We start from the raw sequence: 27,294 nt of genomic DNA on the forward strand, positions 1-27,294 counted from the left end.
GACCCCGCGAACTCTCGTTTCCCAGGGTTTGAGTTAGTTTTCTCTCGGCTGGATCTCCATCCCCGCCTCCTAGCCAGAGCCGGGCTGCAGAGATACCTCGGGCCCTCGCGCTGACCCGGCCGAGAACGCCACCCTCGAGCGCAGAACGCACCCCAAAGTGTTGGGTTGCTGGCGCCAAGCCCGGGAGCGCAGAGAGGAAAGGGAGGACCGCAAGGGAAAGGCGGGGAGGTGACGGGTGAGCAATCAGTGGCTTAGCCCAGCTCCCTGCAGGAGCTACCGCCCGCTCACCGTCTATGCAGGCACCAGCTGGCAGCAGCGTCTTTGAGGTAGCAGCACCTGGAAGGCCAAGGCCGGATGGAGGCCCGGCAGCCCAGGGCGCGCCGCGGGACTCCAGCCCTCCCGCTGCACCCAAGGCTCAAGATGCTCCGGGCTTTATGAGGTCCTCCATTCACACCTTCCCTGATTACTGAGAGGCTGGAAGGGCTGAACGCGGCCTCGGAGCTTGTCTCCCTGCACTGGTCCGCGTCCGTGTCCTCTGCCCGCCCCTTTCTCCTCCTCTTCCCGGTCTGGAAGCGTAAATAGAAAATAAAAGACAGGTGGAGGGAGCTGCGGGTCAGAGGTGAGGGATTCGGGTCAATTCCGACGGGGGCGTGGAGAGAGAGAGGGAGAAAGAGAAGGAGAGAAAGAGAGAGAGAGAGAGAGAGGGAGGGAGAGAGAGGGAGAGAGAGGGTACCATCCACCCACCCAGCCACCGGTTGACTTACTTATTTGGATTAACAGAAGACCCCTTGGCGAGATCTGGGGACTGGCTCGCACCTCTGGCCGCCGCCTCCCGCCCTCCCTCGCCGAGGACCGGGTTCTTGGGCGGGAACGTCTGGACCTCAAGGTAAGATCCCGATGGGGGTTGTCTGGCCGGAGCAGTTTTCCGCTCTCGGTGTGAGCCCGACCGCCCGGCTCCCGGGAGCGCCCCGGGCACCTACCGGAGGCTGCCCGGCTTCCCTCGAGGCCTCTCGGTACCCGAGGCCGCGGCGGGAGGGGCAGGTGGGACGCGCCCCCCGCGGGGTGGGAGGCGCTCGGGGCCCCGGGCCGCACCTCGGAGCTGATGCGCTCGTTTCTCCGCGGTGCAGCCACATCGCTGAGTGACCCACTCCTGCTCTCAGAATGCTGAACGGGACCGCTCTAGAGGCAGGTGAGTTACACGCCAGGCTCTTTCTCTTGCCCTTTCTCTTAGGCCGGAGCACATATTGTGTGCGTGTGTGTGCACGCGCGTGTGCACGCCTTCAGCGGGTGGGAAGAAGAGGGGTCTGTGTTTGTCTTAGAAATTAAACCGCGAGCCGTAGGCTCTAGGATACATGGTCTCGTTCGGAGTCTGCTGACAGCATTCCTGAAATCCGCGTTCCCTCCTTTTGCTTTTCTCTCTAAGGTCTGAGTTACTCAGGGCGGAGGCGCTGGGGGCGGGGGTCACGGTGCCATTAAGCCGCGAGGTGGCCGGGCGCGAGGGATGCGCTCCGGGTCCTTCGCGGAGCTGCTGGGGGCGTCTCCTCACTGGAAGGGATGGGGCGGGGACGGGGGCAGGAAGACGTCGCTTCTCACCCATTAGGGCTTAACTGGAAACTGGTTTCACCCCCACTGTTGGCTCCATCTGACCCCCGCGTAGCCGTTTCTGCGGGCGATCTCCGCGGACGCGGGGGTGGCGGGGGGCGGGGGAGGCTCCCTTTATTCCTGCGGCTGCTGCGGGCCCGCCGCGCGGCAAACCCCAGGTAAAAGAGCTTCAGATTTCAGAAGCGCGGTCTCCGCCGCCGGCCGGCCGTCCCTTGGAGAAGAACCCAGGGGCGTTGGAGGCAGAGGTTTGAAGGGAGCGCGCAGCGGGCCGGAGGCCTCGCGGGGCTAAGGGGGTGCGTGGACACAGGGCGCACCCGAGGGCAGGGCCCGGCGCGCCGGCCGCGCGGAACGGGCTCCCGGCCGAGGTGCGCAGCGGCCCGGCCGCGGGGCTCCCTCTCCTCACGCTGGAGCTCGCGCACCCCGGCGCTGCTCAGCCCGTTCCCATTCCGGCTGGGGGGAGGCCGCCCTCCTAGTAGGACTGAATCCGAGGGGCGCCCTGGCGGCGGCGCCAGTCTGGATCGGCCACCCTCGGTGTACAAACAGTTTCCCTGCGCCCACGGACGGCGAAGGGCCGGCTTGCGTCCGGGCTATGCTCTGGCCTCCTGCCCAGCGCAGACCCCGAGGCATCCAGGGCTTGGGTGCGAGGCTCCAAGCCCCAGGACGGCGCCGACTCCCCCGGGCCCTGGGATGCTCAGGACGGCGCCCAAAGACGGACACCGCTCCAAGAGCTGCACCTTTCAGACCAAGGAGGCGCCTCAACTAGCTTAAATGGGTCAGGCGGAAAGGCGACCTCTGCCCTTTTAAGGGCAAACTCGGGGCACAGGATCCTGGCCTCCAAAATTCAGGTCTGAAGAGACCTTGAGTCGCTTATTCTCTCAGTCGAGGCAGGGTTTCCCCTTGGGACCCTAAAGCCTCCGTTGCCGCTTGATCAAGCCGCGCGTTCCCTTTGCTTCCCTCTCCACCCCTCTGGGGAGGGAGTGGGAACCCGGGACCAGGCTGCCGCCCTAGCGGAGATTCCGAGGCCCTGACCCTCAATCCCAACTCCTCTGGCCCCGATCCCAGCCGCCCGCTTTCCTCAAAGCGGCCGCTGTAAGCGGCTGGGTGGCTGGTGGAGCAGAAAGACAAGAGCGGACGAAGTGGGCTGCGTCGTGACGGAGGGCAGCCCCTGGCCAAGGTTCTGCCGCCCTGCTCCAAACAGAGCTTTGAGTTTAGAGGGGAGACTCGAGATGCCCCTCCGGGCCGCGGGGGTAGGGGTCCCTGCACCTGTCCCATTGAGAGATGCGGGGACTCAGCCCCAGGAAGTGGCGAGTGCGGAGAACTCGAGGGTCGTTCGGCGGGCCCCGGGCCCCGGGCCCCAGCAGCTCTTCTGGAGAGAGGAAGGAAGGCAGAGCCACCAAGACGCTCTCCTTAAAGTGCTTTGAGAGTGGTGGGCTGGGGGACACTCTTAGGCCATCTCCCCGAGGCTGCAAGACAAAAAGGTTAGGACGTCCCAGGTCACGCGCCCAATTCTTGGAGAAAATAATCCTCCGCCCGCATGGGCTTCCTTTTTCAGGAACTGTGAGAGGAGGCAGGGCCGGACCGACGGGGAGCGATTTCCGATGTCCCCAGAGCTAAGGAGGACCTCCCGAACTCCAGCAGCCCCCCTGCCCCACCCCTAGCTCTCTGCAATCTTCCTGCATTGGCTGAGAAGGAAGAATCCTAGCAGTTCTCATCTTTATGGGAAGTAGCAAATCCCACCCGGCGCAGGAACTTGCAACCCGAATTTTATAAGAAAAAGCAGGGATAGCTGGGCTCCGACCTGGAAGCTGATGGCAGGAGGTCCTCTGCCCTGCCTGTACCCGATTCACAATGAACAAATCTGTGTGCAGCGGATGAAGGAAGGACCGAAGAGTTGGAGGGCTCACAGGACTTCTGTGCTTGGCTTCCCTGGAGACTTCACAAAGTTCTGGCTTTTTCTTGGAGTTGTTTGTTACGCTCTCACTTAATGAAGTCTCCAAAGTTTCAGCCCTTGAAAGGAGGCAGTGGTGTTCTTGGGTTCTTTGTGGTTTTTGCTGAGCAGGACCCAAATCCAACAATAGCCAAACCCACTTCTGAGCATCCACATGGGGGGGGGGGGCGGCGGGGGTAGTTAGCCTAGAAACTAGACAAAGCGGGTCTCTGGATTGAGGTCCCATATTTACTTTTTCCTTGGAGCCTCCTTGGGTTAATTGACTGATGTTCTTCTCAAAGACCCCTCCTTTTCCTCCTCCCCACCCCCCTTGGTCCCAGTCACCGCCCTGTGGGAAGGCAGTCTGCCCCTTTGTGAGAGGACCTGCAGTCTCTGAAAGAACTGCTGCCCCCAGCCCCAGCGTTTGTGCACGTGGGTTTGAAAAGCTCATTGATTTCCATCCAAAGGGGCTAATTACATTACTTACAGTAAATAGCAGCCCTGCTGTCCAGTAGGGCTGCCAAAGTGAGGGGAGGTCTCCAGCTTAGTTCACTTGATTGGCTTCATTTCTGTGTGAAATTGTGTTTTATGAGCTGTATTCTGGCACCCGGAGGACCGTAACAGCGTCCAGTCTGCAAATAACATGATTTTTGACCCAGAGAAAAGAGTAAGGGGGAAGCAGTGGAGTCTTGGGTTTCGTGGTGGAGGTGATTCCAGCAGCTTCAGAAGGCGATGCTTTGGGGCAGGAAGTCAGGATCTGCAGCATTCTTCTCTTCCTTCCTTTCCTTTCTACTCCCTCTCTCATTTCCTTCCTCCTCCATGCTCTTCCTTTCTCCCTTCCTTCCTTCCTTCCCTCCCTCCCTCCCTCTCTTCTTCCCTTTCTCCCTCTATCTTTCTAGATTTGGCCACCGTTCCATGTCGGGCTCCTCCCGAGGGAAGCCAGTGCTCCACCAAGGGATTCCTCCAGGTGTCCGGGACGTGCCGGGGAGAAACGGGCGGTCCCGGAAAGCCGACGGGGCGCGGTGGGAAACAGGCGGCCAGTGGGAGGACGGCGCAGAGCAGAGCGCAGCCCGGGCTTCCTCCTCTCGGCTCAGAGCTCGGTCGGTTCCTGCCGCCCCCGCTCCCTGCTTCGGGCCCCTAGGGGCCTTCTGGTGGTTTGAATGAATCGACAATATCAGAGTATTGTGGACACTTTTTAATAGGGCCGAGGAGGGGCCGCGGCTCACGGGAACAGAGGGAGACAGAACAATCCTGCCTCTTGTGAGGCGCGGGGCTGCCATTCTGCTTGTCAGCTCTCACCTTCCCCTCCTCCACGGCGAGAAGCCCCCTTCACATCCTCCTAAATGTGTGGCGCGTCCAGATTTACAAGCCCCCAGTCCAGCCGGGGCAGTGGGACGCGCGCCCGGTCCCGGGGGGCGGCGCCAAGTTCGCGCGAGTCCCCGAGTTGCCGCCCACGTTGACAAGTTTCATACGGGACAGGGGACTCGCCATCGGTTTCCCTCCAAACCTGAACTGGGTGAGAGACTACATCCCCCTGTGGTCACGGTTCAGTTGCACATCACGTCTCCAAGCCCACGGCCTTTCCCCTACACTGATTTGTCAAAGAAAAATCTTTTTGCCAGAAGTAAACTCCAGAAACATAGGCTCTTCTAGCTCCTTTTCGCTTTGGGGGTTGCTTCAGTCCCTGCTGGGGTAGGGAGCCCTTGGGCAGGTGAAGCAACTTGCTTTTAAAAAGTGAATTGAGGAAGAGGGGGTGGGGAGGACAGGAATGTCTGTTCAATATTTACTTATTTGGGGTTCCCATAAGCTGGGGACCAGAAAGTCCACAAGGAGGAAACCTAAAGGTGGGAGCTGACATTCTGCATTTCTTGAGCCAGGGTCTGATCTTGAACTTGGACCAAACAGGCCGGCTCTCTGCCTTCTGCGCCAGGGCGGGGACAATAAGGGCTCCTTTTTCCCTTTAAAACGTGATTGCTGGGAACTCTTGGAAGGGTGTGTGTGTGTGTGTGTGTGTGTGTGTGTGTGTGTGTGTTGGGGGGAAGTAAATGCCCCCTCCTACTGCCTCCCCCCTACCCCCCCCCATGTTTGTCCCCACTTGCCCATCACCAGGGGGTTGAGAGGAGTATGACAGGTCTTTGTTGTCTGAATAAAAATCCGTGGCAGCTCCGGGGAGAGAACTCCTCCTACTAAATTATCAAAAATGGGCTGGCTTTAGTCTCTTAACAAATTGGACACAGCTCCGGCGGCAGCAGCAGTCCCCAACCCAACCTACAGGCACTGGGAACTTGCAAGCAGCCAGGGACCGCTGAAAATAGCACTTCTTTTTCTTTCTTTGTGTTCAAAACTATTTTCTTTCTTCACCAGATTTTGTTTTCCTCCCCCCGCTGCAGTTGTTTCCCATTAGTAACTCGATCTCTCAGCGCAGTAAGATTCGCCTGCCTTCTTCGCCTCCTTTCCCCTACGCCCGTGTTTGTTTGTTTCTGCACATCTCCTTCAGGGAGCCGCTGGGGCTTTTCCTCCCCGCTTCTTCTCTTTTCCTTGCCGAGCAGACCAATTTCCAGTCCGTCTGCCTCTTCCTTTCTTCTCCCCTCTCGCCCCCTCGCCCTCTGTCCCCGAGCGTCTCCGCAGCCCCCCATCGCGCCGCCTCTGCGGTCCCTGCTTCTCCTTCCCTCGGATGAGCTGAGAGCCCCGGGCGTGTGTATATGGAAATAGTGGGGTGCCGAGCAGAAGACAACTCGTGTCCTTTCCGCCCCCCAGCCATGCTCTTCCACGGGATCTCCGGAGGCCACATCCAAGGCATCATGGAGGAGATGGAGCGCAGATCCAAGACCGAGGCCCGCCTGGCCAAAGGCGCCCAGCTCAACGGCCGCGACGCGGTAAGGAAGGGCCGGCGGCGGCGGCGGGAGCCAGGCGCCCGTGCGCGCGCGGGCAGCCGAGCCGAGCCTCCCCGGCGGCCGACCGAGGATGGCGGCTCGTGGGGGCGTCCGCTCCAGGTTGGCGGGTGGCTTACCTCTGGTCCGCCTGGCTGCAGGGTAAGAAAGGGCTCTTTTCCGATTTGAATTGTCTACGCTCCTGACACCCCGAGCTCGCTCCCCTCTGCCGCAGCTGGTCCCGGGAAAGCAGGGAGAACCGGGCGCGAGAGGATGGGGACGTCCTCTCCTCCGGACCTCAGATTCCCGGGCCCCTCCCCGGCGAGGATCGGCGGCCAGAGGGCGAGCTGGTGCGGGCCACGGGCTGCCGGCGCGCGGCCGAGCGTCCGGGACGAGCTGAAGCCTGGTGACTCTAGTCCCTGGGTCTGGTGACCGGACATTTGGAGCGGACTAGAACGCGACTGGGCTCCCTCCAGCTCTCCGGATGCTCGGAACGTGGAACTTTCAAACCCCGCGAGTTTCGGGGTCTCTGGCAGCTCGTCTGGGCCCTTTGAGTGAGACAGGACTGCGCTCAGCTCTCGGGCCGGGAGGGTATGGTGTGCAGGGGACTCTAATAGAAAATCCGGAGGAGCGGGGCACCTAGCCCATGAGCGAGAACTTTCCAACCCTTAAACGCTGTGATCGACCACCTCTGTCGATTACATACGTAGGATAAAAGTCATGCCAGCTTAATAAAGAAAACCAATGAATAATCTATGTGCTCGCCTTTCCCACTTACGAGCCGGAGGGGGGAAACTACGAAAGTCTCCGGAAATGATTTCAGCCGAGCATAGCTGTGTAGATCCTCAGGCATCACACCGGGAATTGTGGCTCAAACTAAGTCGGTAGACTGCCCTGGGCAGGTCAGCGGTATTTTGGATCCACCAAGTAGCCGCGTTGGTGGATGTTTCTACATTTGCAAAATGAATTCAGTGCAGGCCCTTGTCTGAATATAGGGCGAAACTTTACTTTTCCAGGCCCGCCAGAGTTTAGTGGGGGAAGTCCAACCCATTTCTGCTAGTCCTGACGGAAATGTACAGCGGTTAACTTTTATTTTTCCCCCTTTTGTGGCTACCCTGTTTAAAAACAAAAAGCAGTAATCCAAACCCGAATTTCACAGCGGGGCTGTGCTTGTTAAGGCGAGGTGTCCCCATCCTTGCTGTGTCGTGGGGACGCAGGCAGGAAGCTTAATTTGGGCATTAAGATTTTCAGGACAAAGATCTCCTGGGTATGTTGATGCCAGGGAAAGAGGGCCCGTGCAGAGGGGATCGGATAACGGACCCTCCCCGGGAACAGGCACAGTACACCCTTACTAGGGAAAGGACCAATAACCCTGAAGATTGGAGAACAGCAAGATCTGACAAATACATCCTGATCAAAACAATGTCGACCAAATTATGAGCACCAGTATAAAAACCTCTCCCTTCCTTTTAATTTCAACGTTGCTTATAAGGATTTAGAGAAATAGCAATGTAATAATATTTGTTGAAAAAACAATATGTGCTTGTTCAGATCGCCTTTCCATTCTCCAATAACAATTTCCGTTGTTTTATTTCGTGCGCATCGGAGCCCACAATTTTTAACTTTTAATTATTCGAGTTTGGAAACATCCACCAAACTATAGTCCGTGCGCTCCTAGCCCTTGCGAAAAAGGCTCTAGGTGGCCGGCGCGTGTTTTTAGGTTAAAAGTCTGGGAAGGACGCGGACGCCGCGTTCAGGCGGACGCAGTAGAAAGGGTGCGAGTCGCAGAGGGAAAAACTGCAAATGTTCCTCCGACGTTTGCCTTTGCGCAGGGACCCCTGACCTTGCGGCGCTCGCCGAGGCCGAGGGCTGGCGCCGCGAAGGGTACCCGCGTGGGTCGGCCCCGCGCGCCCTCCTGACGCCGCGCGCGCTTCTTTGCAGGGGATGCCTCCGTTGAGCCCTGAGAAGCCCGCCCTGTGCGCCGGCTGCGGGGGCAAGATCGCCGACAGGTACTACCTGCTGGCCGTGGACAAGCAGTGGCACCTGAGGTGCCTGAAATGCTGTGAATGTAAGCTGGCCCTCGAGTCCGAGCTCACCTGCTTCGCCAAGGACGGTAGCATTTACTGCAAGGAGGACTACTACAGGTATCCCCACCCCTGTCCCTTACGCCCTGGCACACCTGGAGGGGTCATCTGCCCGAGCCCCGGAGTCCCCTCCCTGTCCCCAGCCTTTGGTCCCTTGGGGATACTCTTACCAGTGCCCAGACCAGGGAAGCCCACCGCGTGCGCCTTCAAGCTGCAGCATCCCCATCCCCGCCCGACGCACGAGGAGGGTGCGCGCGGATGGGGGCACCCAAGGTCCAGAGCGTGATCAGCGACGATCCCGCTCAGGGGGCCCTGGGCAGCTCGGCCGAGGGAACTGGGCAAATCTCGGAAGGGTAAATGAACGTTTCTCGGTCCACCGAGAAGAAAGCTGTTTTTTTTTTTTTTTTTTTTTTTTTCCGTTTACTACGAACTGAGCAAGGCCCGTGCCTTGGAACTCAACTGGTGGCCGGGGCAGCAGCAACTGGTGTCAGGTTTTCGCGAGGAGGGGGGCGGGAGCTCACGTAAAGGACCATGAAAAGGAGTGATCGCTGTTGCCGAAACCCAGGCCTCTCAGTTCCGAGATGCCTTTCCCGCTGGTTGGAACCTGCCCGCCAGCCTCGAGAGACGCCGGAGAGTCAAGTCGCCGGCAGCTTGTTTAATTGATTCTTCCCAGTTCTGCTTTTGGAATGGGGACGCGAGCGTTGTGCAGGGACTCGGCTCCGCGCTTGGCTGAGGCGAGAAAAATGGTTAAAAATGAATTAGCTTCCCTCCGCAAAACTGTCCTTTTTCTTCCAGGGCAGTGTCTGAATGCTTTCAGGCACGCTCACGCTTCCATAAATAGTAACACCCTTCGTGTGTATGTTTTGTAATCGAGGAAACGTTTTCACTTGATATCACAATGTAATATTCTTAACATAGTGTTGTGAGTTAGCCAGTGCAGGGTTTGTTTTTGGTTTTTAAAATTTTCACTTTACAGAGAAGAAAACGGAGGATCAGTTACCCGATTCTTCTGAATTTAATGCAAGGGTTCTTTGTCTTGTTCACCAGAGCAAGTCAATGAGCAAATAAAATTAATGTCCAAGTGGGCGCGGGTCCTCCCCTCCCGGACCCCTCCCAGGTCTCAGTCTTGGGCCACTGCTGACCATGCCCCAGGTGTCACAGTGGGAGGTGGCCCTGCCTTTGCCTCCACCAGCGCCCTGACTCGACTGTTTCCTTCCAGAAGGTTCTCTGTGCAGAGATGTGCCCGCTGCCACCTTGGCATCTCTGCCTCCGAGATGGTCATGCGCGCCCGAGACTCCGTCTACCACCTGAGCTGTTTCACCTGCTCCACCTGCAACAAGACCCTGACCACGGGCGATCATTTTGGCATGAAAGACAGCCTGGTGTACTGCCGCGCCCACTTCGAGACCCTCTTGCAAGGGGAGTATCCACCTCAGCTGAGCTACACCGAGCTGGCGGCCAAGAGCGGCGGCTTGGCCCTGCCTTACTTCAACGGCGCTGGCACCGTGCAGAAGGGGCGGCCCCGGAAGCGGAAGAGCCCCGCGCTGGGGGTGGACATCGTCAGTTACAACTCAGGTGGGCGCCCAGCCCCTCCCCAGTGCCCCTAACCTCCTCTGCTCAGAGGAGAATTCCATCCAGCGCCTTCCCGTCCAAGACCTGGCGGCAAGACGGTGCTTTCCTTAGCACGACCCTTTTCTCACCACAGCTCCCTTTCACTCAGAAGGAAGGGAGAGGTGGAGAGAGGGAAAGAGGGAGAGAAGAGGGGGAACAGGTGAGAGAGACCTTTCCGTCGTTTGGGGCAGAAAACGCATTCATAAGGCTGCAATGGCTTCCCCCAAACAGGCCGAGCCAAATCTTTGTTGCCCATTAGTAAATGAGCCCATTAGTTTCTGGCTTCCAGTTGGAGCAAAACAGCCCCAGGGCAGTTCCTGAGTGGAGGCCAAATTATAGATCCTGGAGGAGGTTTCCCTAAATACTAAAAAAGAAAAAAGAAAAGAAGTCTTCAGAGCCCAACCCCAGTCTGTCTAGAGAGGGCAGAGGCTGTGGTCACCAGGCCAGAGTTAATCAGGGAAACATTGGCAAGAGTGTTGAAAAACCAAGTCCCTGATCTTGGTGAAAAGCAGCTGTAGGGGCGGGAGTCCCTGTCCACAGCTGAGCGGACCTGCTCCTCCCCTGGGTCAGGGGACCCAGCCAGCCAGCCCCTTCCCTGTGGGATAAACCATCCAGACCCCCAGACCGCCCTGGAGACTGGAAGAACCTCCAGGTCAGGCCCTCTGAGGAGGCTTCGTGGAGTCCCAGGCTGCTCGTCTGTCCTCCTCAGGCTTTCTCTCTTAATTCAAAACAAAATGCAGGCAACAGGCCAGAGAGCACGCTCTCCTCCTTGCTTTGGGAGGCGCACGCGTTATCATTCATCAATCTCTCTCACTCACCAGTTTCTCATTGTTGGTAGCCCGCCCTCACCTGCCATCCCCCAGGTGAGGATGATGACAGGCCCTGAGGACCACAATCTAACTCCAAGAGGGATGGAAGCTCTTCCGGTGAGTCCCAGCCACTGGAAAAGAGGTTCCAGAAAGCTCTAGGATAACTTTGGGGCCACCTAAGGGTTGGTTTAGCTGCTCTGACTCCCTGTCCCCTGGCCTGGCCCCAGATGGAAACCTCAGCAGGCAGGAGACTCAGGCCAGGGGAGTCCATTCTATTGGGAAGGACCTTGGGGACCTCATGGTGGCAACCCCTGTCTGTTACCATGAGCACCCAGATTCCAGCCAAAGGGTGGGCGCCCCAGAGCATGGATCTTGCCTGTTTTTCTCTTCCAGTTCCCACGTGCCTGGTGTGGTGTGTGACCCACTGTGGCTCAATGGTAAAGGGACACTGTCCCGTCAGATAAGTGACTTGCCCAGGGTCACACAGCCAGTGTGTGCTAGAGGAATCCAGAGCCCTGCTCAGGCCCACAGCTTTCAGGGTCCCCGCAGGCTGAGTGGGCTCTGCCCGGCTCTGTCCTCGGCTCCCTCCTGGTTCTCCGGAGGTTTTCACAGAAAAGGCACAGCGGGTGGTGTCCCAAGGAGCGGGGACCCAGCGTGACTGTACTGGTCCCAGGGGGTTCAAGCCGGGGTCACTGGGCAGAGGCGGAGGGCCGGCTGCCGGCTGAGACCCTGATCGGATGGGTTGGTGTCGCTCAGCGGGCGCACCCGCGGGTTTTGCCAACCCCCCTCCGGAGGTCGGGCTGCGCACTGCTCTTGCTGTGCCCGAGGCTGGGGCTCTGGTTTGGGGCCACGGTGCCCAGCGCGCTTACTTGGGCTCCTTTGATGCGTGGTCCCCGGGGCAGGCTGGGCAGGGCACTAATTGTTCTCTGTTAATAGAAGGTGACATCGGAATCTCCAGCCACAGACCAAGGCCCTAATGCCCTAATTAGAGTGAGAGAGATTGACAGAGAGACAGAGAGAGAGAGAGAGAGAGAGAGAAAGAAAATAGCCAGGCTTTTGGAGAGAGGGAAGCCCTCAGCCCAGAGAAGGTCCAGAATTGTGGGGAGGAGATTTCTAGCCAAAGGTGGCAAGCCTGGGTTTTCGCTTGTTTGTTTAACCTAATTAGCTACGTTTGATTTCGCCTTGATCTTACTTTATGTGAGAAAGAGCCACAGAGCTTTAGGGTCAAGAAAATTGTGCTTCTCCAAGCAGACCTAGAGTACACATTTATTTCTTAGAAAGAACGAAAATCTCTTTCCACTTAGGCCTTTAATTTGCAAATTAGTGCTGCTACAAGGTTATGGAGAAAGTTGATGCTCTTATTCATTAAGGAGGGAAAGGTAAGGGAGGGGCCTCCCTGACCCCAGGGAGTTTGTAGATCACACCACTGCAGAGCCCCTTCATTTAACATCCACCTCCTCCCTTCTGGACTTTTCCCAGATACGAGCAAATAGCATATAGTTAAGATCAGGTGAAAATAATCTAGAGAAATTGGGTTAAAGGTGCCTGACCAGAAATCAATCTGCCATTAAAAAAAAGTTTATGAATCCAATGCCAGTTTGTTATTACAAGACTAGCCAAAGAAACACTTCAGTGCATTTAAAACACGTTAAAGGGCAGACAGTAAAATGGACCCGCAGTTTTAGCTCATTATTTTAGCTTTCTTTAGAGCCATCTCTGCTTAAGTGTAAATTAATCTCAGAAAAGACTAATGTTGATACTAAACACATCTAATTTATACATTGATATATTTTCAAACACATGTACACAGAATATGTTTATGATTCAGACTTCCAGAGATGGGAAGCTTGGCAAAGATCAGTAAGTGCTCGACATAAGGCAAATGCCTTTTCATGAGACTCTTCCTGATTTGGTTTATAGCTCTTTGTGCAGATATCAGGCAGATATTTTAGAAAGAGACCTGGAAAATTTATCTGGGATGCTGGATTGATGTGCAGCCCTCCAGGGTGAGAGGAGGATTTCGTCTAGGGCAGGCAGCTCTTGTTTGGGTAATTTAACATTAATTGAGAGACTACATTTTTGCCACTTCGCGAAATCTCCCTCCTTAGGGTCTTTCTTGGCTTCCAAACTTCAAAAACTGCCGGCAGTCGTTAAATTTGCCTGGCACTGACCCCTAGTGGTCTCTCAGGGATCAGTTCTCAGAAGGTTACACACCTGCAGAATAGAAACTCACTTCAGGATAGGGGACCATTCCATAAGTGACTGGAGAATAAAATATTTAGATCTTCTCATTAACTTTATAGTGCCAGATGTGTACTTACAGGTGTATGTTTAAGACAGTTTTAAGAGATTTATCATCTCATCTCATAATTCGGGGGGAAGAAAACCCCTGTAGCTTTAAAAGTAGACCCTGGGGAAATGCAATCACTTGCAAGTTTATGTAAGGCATTCATAGTGAAACACAAGTAATTTAGGCCAATGCACTGCGTTACTCTGTAGATGACATAGATTGCTCTATTAGTTCACATAATATAACTGATCACACAGTTTATCTGTTTATATTAATACCAGTTTAATAAAGAGCTAACTTAATCTTTTTGCACAGTGAATTGTATTCTATGTGAAAACAAGTCCCATAATTGTGTTTAATACACTATAAATCTCTGCTGAGTTCTTAATCAGCAATAATGGATATAGAATGCATATTCAGAGAAGCAATTTTATCAAACCTGTCTATAATTCTTTTCATAAACTTCATTTTTTATTTTTAAATTAATTAATTTATTTTATTTATCTTTGGCTTCATTGGGTCTTCATTGCTGCACGCAGGCTTTCTCTAGTTGCGGCGAGCCTGGGCCACTCTTCATTGCAGTGCGCGGGCCTCTCACTGTGGTGGCCTCTCATTGAGGAGCACGGGCTCTAGGCGCACGGGCCTCGGTAGGTGTGCCACGCAGGCTCAGTAGTTGTGGCTCGCAGGCTCTAGAGCGCAGGCTCAGCAGTTGTGGCACCCAGGCTCCGTTGCTCCACGGCATGTGGGATCCTCCCGGATCAGGGCTCGAACCCGTGTCCCCCGCACTGTTAGGCAGGCCCCCAACCACTGCGCCACCAGGAAAGCCCTAAACTTCATTTTAAAGACTAATGAGTATATAGTTAGGTTAGGAATCAAACCCATTTCTAAGAAATAACAACTTGGGCGGGGGTGGGTGGCCAAGGGCATTACTTAAGTACCAAGTTAAGTCTTCTACCTCAAGTGTAATATTCCATTTAATGTGCTATTCAGGAAGGGTTACACATCACTCACCTATGACAGAATTGAAATCTTACTTGAAGAAGCCTCCAATGACTAAGGTGTGCCTCTTTGACTGTTTTGGTGTGGCTTCATTTATAATCTGGTTGTGAAATATAGCTCAGTTTACTGGAGATAAGTATAGTTTTATAGTAGGTCATGAGATGCTGTTTCATCCATTTGAGGATACAAAAGTGCAATTCTGTAGAATATTTGAACTTGACATCTCTCCCCGGGGATGCAATAGGATAAAATGTAAAGCATATTCTCTCTCTTATTTCTGGGTACAGGTTACCCTTTCTGGTGGAGTTTAAGGAGCCTCTGTTCAACCTTTGGCTGTATATATCTAACTTGCATTCCATTTCAAGTTGATTTGACTTTGCATTTATAGTCACTTGTGGTTTTATGGATGAACAAAGATTCAAAATCTTGATCGAATGCTCGATGAGCTCCTGGCCCTGTGCATGACTTAGAGGACCCGATGGTGAAATGATAGAGTCTTTCTCTCCATGAACTCAATTGCCCTTTTGCCAAGTGTGCCCTCTTTATGGATCTCATGGAAATATGAACAAAGGGGACATTAGTCCACGCCTAGTCTTGTTACATTAGGGAGAATTTCTTAAAAGGATTTTGTGATGCAGCTGACTCTTGTTGATGACTATAAAACTACTGGGTTTCTGTATATATACTGATTTACTAAAAGTGTTTTTTAAAAAGTAATTGTAACCAGAGCATAGCAGGCAAATACTATTTTCTCAAGCAGAATGAAAGAGATGATAGCAAGAGATGTCTCACTTCCTTCAAGATTCAGGTTTCTCACCCCCATCTCTCCCCAGGGAAACGACCAGGTTGACTTTAGATGTTCTATTATAATGCACTAACATGCAGGATGATCAGTCTGAATGTATATGAGATAAACATCTGAAGTAAGGTTTAAAGGGGAAAAAAAACCCGGCCATGCCCTTTAAGTTGCGAAGTTGGCTGAATCAGTAAATATTTAGCAAAATGTTTTCATTTTGTAGTCATATTTCTTATGCAGAGCCAGTAGGTTATTGGAAATGACCTCTTAAATGCACATCTTTACATCCTGGGGATAAGGACTTTGAGGCTTGTTTCAAAGGCTGGGTTGCTTTGCCCTCAGTGCTGAGGGAGCTGTGCAAGGGGGGTTGTGATGCCACGCTCCTTCTGCCCTGCCGGCCAGGGGCACAGCTCAACCCCCCTCCGTACCACGTGCCAGAGCAAACGGGGCCACAATCTGAGCGCGACGTCAGAGCCTCTGAACTGGGAGCTGTGGGGTGCGCTGCAGGCATGAACCGAGGGAAGAAAAGTCTGCGCTCATTCTCTTTCAGAAATATTTACTAAAATAGCTCCAAGGGAAAACGATTTTCATCCTGGTTAGCCCTACGCTAAGCAGTTATAGCTAAAAGCCCTCAAAAATAATATTCCTCCAGTTACATAAGAATCCTGCAAATTTTTATTTTCTAACTTCTCTCCCTTGTCCAGCCACTTTTTAACTTTTTTGGGAAACGTTCTAGGATGAGCACAAAAGGCTAAAAATTGGAACACAGATTCTTCCTTCACTGGGGGGCTCTCCGAGACCTTCAGATGTGACAGAGCTGAAATTACTCGCTTGCATATGTTTCATGCCTTCAGAGAATACACCTCATCTCACAAATACAGACAAAACGTGGAGCCTCTAAAAACTGTGTGTGGAGCGGCAGTGTGCTGATACACATAAATATAGTAGAAAAGGGTTTTTTCCTTTTCCCTCTTGGAGAATATTTCTCTCCCTCCCACACTTACAGCTTATTCATCTTTTCAAGGTTTTCTAGCAACCATTAAGCCGAAGAGGGGATTTATCTAATATTTTTCTACTACCTAAACTTCGGGTGTGTCCACATGAACAGACTAGTTTGGAGGTCGTGGGCAATTGACCTCTTTCTTTTGTCTGGCTCCCACTCATAATTGGGTCGACAGCTTTTTCCACTGTTGTTGTTGTGTCGTGACATTATCATGCCACCTGCCATCTTCTCAGCTAACGCAGGACTTTCCACTGAGCCCCTGTTTGTCCACTGTGACTGCAACAGGTTGTAACGAGAATGAGGCCGACCATCTGGACCGGGATCAGCAGCCTTACCCGCCCTCGCAGAAGACCAAGCGCATGCGCACCTCCTTCAAGCATCACCAGCTCCGGACCATGAAATCCTACTTTGCCATCAACCACAACCCGGACGCCAAGGACCTCAAGCAGCTTGCTCAGAAAACAGGCCTGACCAAAAGAGTTTTGCAGGTAAGAAACCTCCATCGTTGGCTGTGTATACATCTTCCCCTTGCAGTAAAAATAGTTCTCTTCCCTGTTTGGAGTGATACGGCTATTTCCTGTACTGCTTCTTATTAGTCTACCTTAGTTACCTCCCTAGAGGGTACTGAGAGGTACCCTCTCAGGTAACTCCCTCAGTTACTCTAGGTAACTCCCTAGAGAGTGTACTGAGATTTTGCAGGGGCTTTCCGGAGACTGCCCAGAGAGAGACGCAGGGTCTTCTAAGATGCAGCCACATTCTCCCTGCAGATGGAGAGACGGGTGCACCAAAGCCAGTTCAGCTTGCCTAGCTGCTCTGCAAACGCGGGTGACGTTATCTGCGCAAGCTGTGGCTTTGGAGACTTAACGTTCACATTAGGGCCAGTGCACAGACTTGGCGGGGGGGACCTGCTGGCGCTGTCTTACTTCAGCACACTCTTGGCAGCCTCACTACCTGTTGTGAACTTCCAAATTCAAGACGACCCTTTTTGTCAACTCCTGAAAAGCCACAAGTATGGTTAATGTCTCAGCAACCACTTGGAGAAAGTATTTTCCCATTTTAACCAACCATATTTCACAACTAAATACCGGGAGTGAGATCTGCTGTCCAACTGCTTTCCTCAACTCATCATGGTAAGAATATGTAGCTAGAGACATGATAGCGGGTTGCTGTGGGTCACCTGTGATGCTCTTACACTTTTCAGTGACAAATAGCAGGCATTTAAAATTCCACCCGCCAGTTTCCGGTTGCTTGGAGTCTGTGGCCCTCGGGGTTTTTCCTATGCAAGGAATACTTGCCATGTGTCAGACTCAAGAATAGGCTGAAATCTGTTTCAATGATGTTCATTTCATGCGAGTGATTCTTACTTTGTGAACCATTCCCTGACCTCGCCTGCCCTCATTCTCAAAAAGACAGTAGCTGAGGAATCAGGGTGTGTTTCCCCCTCTTCATCTCTGTGCCTTCATTTCCCCACGGTATCTCCACTTAAGCATCCGTAGCCCCCAAGCGGCAGTTGTTAATGCTGGGGCGGGGGCACACGTGCTGCTCAGAGGGTGTCCGTAGTCGTACTGGAATTACTCTGTTTTAAAAGAAAGCAAAAAAAACAAAACAAAACAAAACAAAAAAACAAAAGGCCCTTCTTTCCCAAGAAAAATAAACAATTATATTTAAAAGAGAAACATATCCAAAAAAAAAAAAAAAAGGAAAAAGAAAAAGAAAAAGGATAAAAGGAAAGAGAGAGAAAAAAAGAAGTATAAAAATAAACATCGGTAAAGAAATCCACTGGGATTGGTTTGCAGGTTTGGTTCCAAAACGCACGAGCCAAATTCAGAAGGAACCTTTTGCGGCAGGAGAATGGGGGTGTTGATAAAGCTGATGGCACGTCGCTTCCGGCCCCGCCCTCAGCAGACAGCGGCGCGCTCAGTCCACCCGGCACTGCGACCACTTTAACAGACCTGACCAATCCCACTATCACTGTAGTGACAGCCGTGACCTCTAACATGGACAGCCACGAATCCGGAAGCCCCTCGCAAACTACCTTAACGAACCTTTTCTAACATTGGTTTTTTTTTTTTTTTAATTCTTCCTCTTCTTTTTATTATTATTCTAATGATTATTTTATTATTTACAAGACTTTTTTTTTTTTTCCCTAACCCACAAGATACTTGGGAAATAAAAACAACAGCTTGGTGTGTAGCCTCTGCAGCCACTTGGCAAATGAGTTTACAGTATTGTCTCCTTTACAAAGTGTATTTTTTTTTGTCTACAAAGTGTATTTGGATTTAAAAAAAATTAATTAGATCTTTCAGTCGGTAAGGGGAGTTTGGGAATCATTCTAATAAGTGCCTCTTAAAATTGTATGTTACTTATTTCCAGAATCTCGAAGAAAAAAAAAAAAGAGTGGTATTATGATGGGCAAATAATCATATTCCCGGTTATATAATTAGGTTAATAAAGAATCAGATAATTAATTAAAAATATTTTTTTAATCTTGCAATTGTACGTGTACTTACGGAATTTTGAAAACTTCATATTGTCTTTTTTTTAAATTTTAAAATGGAAAAAACATGTTTTGATTATTCCTTTTTTTTTTTTTTTTTTTTTTTTTTTTTTTACAAATGAGGAATATGATTAAACAGCATTAAGGATAGCAAATCTAAATATTAAAAATTAATTAGGTGGGAAATCTAACCAGGAATGTGACTCTTTTTTCCTCTTAGGGTGTACATCCCAACAAAACTTTCTTATTAGTTAGTTATTGCTTTTCAACATTTGAAAAATACTTAAACCTCCTGTGTATCCATGAAAATTCCAAACAGAATTTGAAATTCTATACTTTTAACCTCCTCAAGCGAAAAATGATAGTTATAAAACCATTCTTTCTAAATGATTTTTTTCCCAGGGAAAATGGAAATAAGCAAAATATAATTTTTTAAGAAGTTAAAAAAATCAGTATAATTTAATCAATAGCTCTTAATTGGCTTCAGCTGTACCATGATATTGTATCTGGCATTCTATACAAATAATGTTTAAAAAAAAAACAACTTAGTAACATGCTAGCAATGAGAATTCTTTGGTTTTGTTTTGCTTCATTTTACTTTGGCACAGGTTGATGTATTTGTCAGAAAAAAAAAGTTTTCTGACATTAGAGATTTGAGGTTCTTAGTTTTAAAGTAGATAAACTCAGAAGCCTTGTGGATGCTGATCTGAATATATTTCCTAGTTTACAGTAGCATTTTTTTTCTTTTAATTTAAGCTAAAATCTTAATGGTCTGGGCAGTGGTGAATGTTCATCTATATGCTTCTGTTGTAGTTAAATACCAATTAGATTGTGGATTTCCTAAAAAAAATAAAAATAAAAAAGAAGTCAAGATATATGTCTTGCTTTAGTGGATTGTTAAGAATAACTTTGCACATGTTCTCCACTTTTTGGACCCCTTAAATCTCCTCTGGTGGTCGAAGTGGCTATTTAATAGATTTTAAAGGTGTCCTTCTGGCTGTATAAATGTGTGGTTACATATTGACAGTTCACTGCCCACATTAAAGTGCATTATTGTAACTTTTGCTCAGGGTCTTTAGAAAATTAGCACAGAAAGTAGCTTATTTTTTAAAAAAAGATGATGGAAGATAACACTGTAACAGAAGAAGGTGTGATTGCCATTATATATTTAGCAAGTGTGGTTATCATCTTATATGGAGCTTAAATCTTGACTTTTCATATTTCTATTACATTTTGGGCATTTACCACTAACCAGACCAAACAACCTTGGTAAGGCTGAGATCTTATTAATACACTTTTACAGGTAAAATATTGATACTTATAAATTTTGTTCTTTGACAGAACAATATATGGTACTATAGATCTACTTTATTAAGTAGACTAATTATAACTCAGTTCTCCTATGTGCCTTATGAGATAACTTGGAAGTAAGTTTGTGAAAAATCAGGATATATGTGTTGTTTGTTAAATTAACTGTTTTAAGCCCTTTTGACACCTCACTAGTTTTGTACTGTTTTACCTCTTATTTCTGAAACTCTTTTTATGGTGTATCCTGTTAGAGGGGACAAACATGTCATAGAAAGCAGTTGTGCACTCTTTCCAATATAGTTGATAAATTCAATAATCTTATATATTGAGCTTCGTGTTTATAGTACAGTAAGTGGTCTAGCAAAATTGTCCATGTTTCTTTGTTTATTGATAAATGCATTGTATAGAAACTATTTCCCCTAAATATTTATGGACCAAACAATTGTGATATATCCTATTAAATTTGTGTGAATAAACGATTTTGAATCTAAGGAGTTTTATTTCCCATTAGTTTTACTTAAGGCTTAACTGTTCTAGCGTGTTTTCGATTGTCTATTTGTAAAAGCTATTAAAACGGTAATATGAAAAACTTTAGATATGCAAACATACAAATAGCTTTTAGATTTCCAAACTTCTGATTCATTTTAAATTACCATTGCATATGCAGTGTAATTCAACTTAGAATTACCTTTAAATATATTTTTCCTACAATAAAAGTAATGCCCCACTGATTTGACTCAGCCTGATTTTTAGAATTAAAAAAAAGACAATTAGCAGATAAAGTAATTGCATGAAAAGAAACCTTAAATATGATTAAGTTTAATGTTAGGTCTATTGAGCACAAATGGATATTTGTAAATCTAAATAGAAATTGCAGACCCCTAAAAGCCAAGTTGCTCTGTAGTTAATAAATTGTCACTATGATTTTTTTCAGGGAGAACAAATCTTGGGGCATTACAGCCAAACATCCCGACGTTTGAAAATTCCCTAAAGTATTAAAAGAAGGGGAAAAGTTTGATCGGAAATCCACTGCAGTGAAGACAAAGACAATATTAGGTTATATGATAATCATACATTTAAAAATCTATTGAGCCAAAAAAAGAGAGACAGAGAGAGAGAGAGAGAGAGAGAGAGAGAGAGAGAGAGAGAGAAAGAGAGAGAGAGAGAGAGAGAAAGAGAGACCGGGAGACTTAAATGTCATTTACTGAATGTTAACAAAACTTCTGTTCTTTATGATGTCTAACACAAATGGAGGCTTAAAATTATATGGTTTTAAACAAAATTAGATAAATCGTGTATAAATCAGAGCATCCAGGCAGTAATATGCCCACCCCATATTTGAAGAAAATTATTGAATAAAAAAATCCCACACATTTGTCAAGCACAGTAGTTGTAAAATAAAATCCAAAAACATTCATTTCACCTGCTTGCTAATGTGTATTAGTCCTATCTGTTCATGGCATTTTCCAATTGTAAATTCAAAGAAAAGCTATCACTCATTTAAGAGTATAGGGGTCAAAATCCAGTGATTTTAGTATTATTGTTTATTACTTCCTTCTTAAACAGAAATCTCTGCATGCACTTTTACATCTTTCACTTCTAGTGTACACCTCTGTATGATGACTTATCTTTGCTGTTTCTTGTATGATAAATAGCTTTCATTAATAAACATTTTATTTGATGGAAACATAGTTAACTTTATGTTAAACACACACTTTTGAAATTAATTTGGAACACTGTCTTAAAAGGCAGCACAGTACATTTCCAACTTGTTATACTTAGGAAAAAGCCCAAATGATATAATGAGGTTAAATTCTGGTAATCTAGGATAAAATTATTTACTTGGTTTTTGACTTCTCATGACCTTTTATTAGCTGTATTCACTTGACACATGGACTAAAAATATTTTTTAAAAAAACAAAACCCAAATTACAACAAAAATAAACCTCAATATACTGTCATGTAAAATTTCAGTAACTTTTTTAGATGATTAGGGTAAAATTTATAGATCCTCTGTAAGTTTACATGTTTGCTATGCAATGAGCAAATTTATTGAAAGTATACAAATATATTCTGAACTATGACAAGATCCAATCTTTGCATAGTTCAAACTACATATGATATCACAAACAAAAGAGCAAGTGGAAAGAAAAACAAATGTTTAGGAATGAGGTTTTTTAATTGTTAAAGGGATATTTGAAGACAGAATTTTTTTAACTATTCATATTTAGCTGTATATCCAAAGCATATGTTAAACAAATTAACATATAACTTTCCAGAAAAGTTTTCATTATGATGAAATTTTTATTATATACAAATGAACCCTATGTAAATGATGTAACTTTTATGAATGATAGTGTAAATATTTCACTTACATGTATTCTCAGAATTTTGAATGTTTTCTTAAATGCTTTCGCTTCCTGAATACTAAAAAAGGAAAAAAAAATTAAAAAGAGAGAGCAACTTACTAATAAAAGAAAAAAAAACAATGCACCATGACAAGTAGACTATTTTGAGTGATCATGAAACATGTTGGTTTTGTCAGTAACTTGAATGTTTATGCCTCGTTGAAACCTCATCCATGGCTATTGTAACTTAAATAGATTTTCCAATACATTTCCAGCCAGTTTATTCCAATCCTTGTCCTGTAGCTTTGCCTTCTTTCCCTGTGCTGTCACCTGTGGCAGTTTCGTTTAGAAAATTTTGGAACTTCACCTGGTTTTACAGACCTTTAAATATTTCTCTGGAATGTGAAGTGTGGCAAGAGACCACAGAGGGAAAGAACATAACTGAAATTAGACATCTGAAAAAAATAATACAAATTTGAAACAGGCACATTTTTAAAGAGGAAAAGAAAGGAGCGTTAATTATGTGAGTGGGAAGAGAAAAAAGCATATGATGCGGAACCCGAAGGTCCGTGGTGCTTTCCTGTGATGGACAGCGGTCTCTGAGTCTGCAAAACTGCACCCTTATTGTTTGGCGTGGAATAGAAGGACACGGACTTCTTGGTTGGGGGCAGGGCACTATATTTTTGTAGCTTCTACCTCCCAAAGGCTTGGGTTAGTCTACTTCTTGCAAATTGATCTTGGGCACAAAACGCTTCCCTGGGAATCAGCATCTGTCGGCTTTGGTGAGTTGCCACATTAAGGCTGACTTGCAGAGTGGGTGGGTTTTTTTATACCTCAAATAAAGACGTGACTCCATAGCAAAGGACCCAAAGCAAACACTTTTAAAACCTTGGTGATGTTTCATCACCTATAAAGTAGATAGCTTTGTTTAACAAAACCTTGTAGAATCCACCGCACGTTATTTTACAATAACATTTCTTTGGCCGGGCAGCATCTTATAAGCCACGTAGAAATAGCATCTCATTTTCTGTTGCAGTGTGCCTGCCAGGGAGAAGTGTTAGAAGTGGGAAATTCTGATGAAAAAGGATATACATATATATGTATAACTGAATCACTTTGCTGTACAGCAGAAATTAACACAACACTGTAAATCAACTACACTTCAATAAATTTAAAAAAAAGGAGTGGGAAATTCTGGAATGGAAATTTGGAGTCATGTTATTCTAGGCTCTTACAGAGAATCCTAGGGATAATATCGTTATAAAAATAATGTAAAGAACTAATTTTGTATGGAGTTTTGCTGTTTAATTTTCAACGATGTTATAAACAAAGCTAGCTTTACTTGCAGGGAGTTTGTGTACGTGTACTCTCCAGGGGATCCAAAACCTTTTACACTTTATGGCCTCTAGACACCAGGGTTAAATGAGGGCACTAGGACTTAGTCCAAATTGCAGAAATGGATTGTATTTTCTTTGAAACCATACAGCTATATAACTATATAGACACACTCTGGATTGGATTTTTGGATCTATTTTATACATTTAGTAATCGAGAACCAACTCTGAATATTCAAATAAATAAAACCCTTCTGATGTAAAGCCACAGTCCTTTGCTTTACAGTCCATGTCAAAAATAGGAAGTTACTTTCTTTTCAGTGCACCACTGATTTTAAAATATTTTCATAATACCTATTCTGCCCATATAACATTTTTTTTCAGAATAATATTACCATCTACCATATTTTCAAAAATACATTATAACTCTAAGTTAATATATTATTTTGAATGCCCTCTGGAAAGATTTCCATTTCATTTTATCTGTTTCCATAGGAAAAAAAAAAAAAGTTTGGAACAGGGCATGGTACTCAAGGGAAAGCCTATGAATATGATGTAGGTAACAATATAATCACAACAAAATTTCTTTTTAACTCTGTTGCAAAATAGATATTTTTACCTAATACCACTCCCCACTTCCAACCTTCCTTTGTGAATATTAATATAGTAAACTCTCTCGTGTCATGCATCACATCAACGAGTTTTTCTTCCCTTGGATTATTAACTTTTGCTTCTTTGCACCACATTTATCTGTGCTGAAATGATGAAAGGCAGGCAAGAATAAAGATCCAGGTATTAGCCATATGTAGAAAGTTCCTGGTGTGTATCTCTCTGTACTTTTTCCTTATCTATTAGAATTGTCAGGAATGATTTTTTTTTTCCCTTTGGAACGTCATGTTTACATCTTGCATGATCTCATAAATTAATCTGAAGAATAACTGGATACCTTTTATGGTCATTTGAAAATAAAATTTGCTACAAATAAGATGCTCCAGTCTCTGTTGCCTCCTATTATGCATGAATATATTAATTTTTTCTGTACTTTCCCTTTGAACCAGAAAATATTAACCTCAAGGGGTATTTAAATTGTTATTTATGATGAAAATACAAAGATGAAGAAGTCCAAAGGTGAGGTTGCCTTTCCTTAATCATTCTCTTTCTGCTTCCTTTCTTATTCCAAAGCAGCAAAAATCATGAAGCGCTATCTGCTTTAACTTTGACATTCAAGGGTTTTGACAGCTTGCATCACTTAAAGTTATATTTATTATTCAGTAAACTTTAATTCTATAGAACAAATGCCCTTTATGAAATGTGATTTTTGAAAAGCACAAAGGTATTTCACCATCTCAAGCAGCTGAAGCTGTTTGAATTCTACAAGCAGAGTGGTGTTTTCAGAAGAAAAATATAGTGGAAATTATTTTAAATATAGTATTTGTAGCATTTTACCCGCTTGATCTGGATGCTTTACAGGATTTTTAAAGAGCTATAAAAACCTCCAAAATGTTATGTAAATAATTAAATGATGGTATTTTTCTGTAATATAAATCGAGACAGTTTATTTTATACATACAATTACACAGTCATTTTATTATTTCAGTGCAGGTCTAAGTTCTCCTCTTGGATATTTTAATGAAAAGGAGATCTTTATATTTCTGAGCGTTCTAATAGAATTCTTTATCTAATTTTCCTCTTAAGCATCACGAGCCTGTGTGTGTGTGTGTGTTGTGTATTTTCTTCCTAACACCCATGAAAAGACATATATTTTTAAGAAAGAAGGCTCAACTTCTAATTAAAAGCTAAACAGAAAAGCAAAATAATGGCAATTTTCCTTAAGTTGGAGATATTGTAATAGGCCTACTTTTTGCTAACCTAACATGAAGCTACATTCCCCAGAGCTTCCCTGCTGATGCTAATCCTCTTTCTGGGTTCCGTGCATGTTAGTGTCTTCACTGAGCTTGGCCATAACTTTGCTTTTTATTGGAATTACGTTCCTGGGTTGGACTTTTCTGTTCAACAAAGTTTGACTATTGTTTACATTTCAACACAAACAACCACCACCAAAACAGAAAAGGCAATTTTTGTTGGAGTGAACAGTTTAACTTACTTCATCTATTAAAAGAGGCATGTTAGAAAGAAAAGGTTCTTTTATAATTCAAGGAAGATATTTTGGTTTAAATTGAGCAGTGTTAGTCTGTTAAGGTGGCTAGAGCTCAATGCATTTGTAAGTGATCATGAGTATAGATATATACTTGTGGACACATAAGTATGCAGGATGGTATGCTAAATATGCATATTATATGATAGATGCAGCTAGATTCTGAGGCTTACCAAGAGACGTTTCACCACATAGGCAACTCCCATAGCCTGAATACCTAACTGTTAAGTATTGGATTATGAAACATTTCGTATCAATTCTGGTGTTTTCTGTTTCTCTGCAGTACCTTGCATAGGAACGTATCACCAACAAAATTGATCACCATGGGCTTTGTTTTTGTTTTCGTTTTGACTCAGATATGGATAAACTCATGGAATCACTCTGTAGGTTGGAAAGAACCTTAATAAATAGTCTGGTTCAAATCCTACCCAACCCCCTCTTTTCTTCCTTTTGCTGTTGAAACAGAAAGCACTGAGACAGATGTGTATTGTTTTTAGTTCAGAGACAGTTGTGGTCTTCCCTCAGAAAAACAAGGATATCAAGAGTTCCAGTTTAACCTCTGCAGATTTACTTTTTTTTTTTTTTTTTTTAAACCCAATGCTGGAACCGTGTCAGTGCAGTAGTATGGCCACTGCTAATACCGCTTATTTATTGCTGCTGCTTTGTGAGTGCTACGTACGTTCCATTTAGAAAGATGACAATGATAACAAAACACAGACGGTTATTACTTCGTGGAATTTTCTAGAACTGTTCACAGCTTCTATTCATCTCTTCAGCTACTCACCCCCATCCTCTAAAATTCCCTTTCATCTCATGTCTATTCCCATCACACCACTGAAACCATTTTCCTTCAAGTTAGCAGTGATTTTTTTTTCTTTACCAAAATCATGGTATTTGCCCTATCTTTAATCACATTTGCTTTGGTGCCAGATTTTATACCCCTTATGATTTGCTTCTCTTTAAAACGACTCCCGAGCCCTGGGATTTTCCACAATCAGAGCACCTGCTCTGCTGACTCAGGGCCACCATGTCACCATCCAGCTTGGGGACCTCTCTGCCTGGCTCTGTGTGCTCCCTGGAAATTCTTTCTTAAAGTTTCATCTTTTTAGTGATGACTACAAATATATTTCTTGGGATACCTTGCCCTGACTGTTCTGTCAGTGAACGTGAAGCAGGAACGATGTTGAACTCATTGTTTTCTCTGCAGCAAACTTCACCTCTGGGCTTTGTTATTTCTGCTCATGGTTTTACCCTTCTCCCATCACCCAGACTGGGAGTCACTGAGTCATCAATTTCTCCATTGCCTTCTCCTTTACAAAAAAACACCATTTTGTATCATTCTGTTGCCAAATCCTATTGATCCTTTCTTTAGCCTATGTGTTTGATCAGCCCTCTTGATCCACTTTTTTCTTTTTTTTTTTTCTTTTTTTTTTTGCCATGCCCCCACCCCTATATCACTGGAACTTGGAGGGGACAGAGCAGATCCGACCTGTGGGAAGATATTCTCTGTGAAAGCTATGAGTTGTTCCAGATATTGTTTTGCTTTCCCCATCTCTGCACCCTGATCCCCCATAAGAGTAGACCCAATGGTCAGCAATTTAAAAAAGATTATATTTAAACTAATTATATGACATAACTTTCTCATTAATGTAGAAGCCTAC

At 46.6% G+C, this 27,294-nt stretch overlaps 1 protein-coding gene across 3 annotated transcripts; it reads left to right on the top strand.

Annotated features, from left to right (window-relative positions):
- The first annotated feature begins 1,161 nt into the window (after positions 1-1,161).
- LHX9 (LIM homeobox 9) lies at positions 1,162-20,787 on the top strand. Of its 3 annotated transcripts, XM_060088679.1 has the most exons (6): positions 1,162-1,189; positions 6,287-6,405; positions 8,341-8,543; positions 9,703-10,058; positions 16,277-16,479; positions 17,788-18,045. In XM_060088679.1, the coding sequence occupies exons 1-6, from the start codon at positions 1,162-1,164 to the stop codon at positions 18,043-18,045; spliced, it is 1,167 nt and encodes a 388-aa protein (XP_059944662.1). The 3 variants fall into 3 exon arrangements, with proteins under 3 accessions (XP_059944662.1, XP_059944663.1, XP_059944661.1); XM_060088680.1 differs by lacking the exons at positions 1,162-1,189; positions 17,788-18,045 and adding an exon at positions 20,731-20,787 and having other exon boundaries at positions 6,232-6,405; XM_060088678.1 differs by lacking the exon at positions 1,162-1,189 and having other exon boundaries at positions 6,232-6,405.
- The last annotated feature ends 6,507 nt before the right edge of the window (positions 20,788-27,294 follow it).

The sequence above is a fragment of the Mesoplodon densirostris genome, chromosome 2 (assembly GCF_025265405.1).
Source record: "Mesoplodon densirostris isolate mMesDen1 chromosome 2, mMesDen1 primary haplotype, whole genome shotgun sequence".
Lineage (NCBI taxonomy): Eukaryota > Metazoa > Chordata > Mammalia > Artiodactyla > Ziphiidae > Mesoplodon > Mesoplodon densirostris.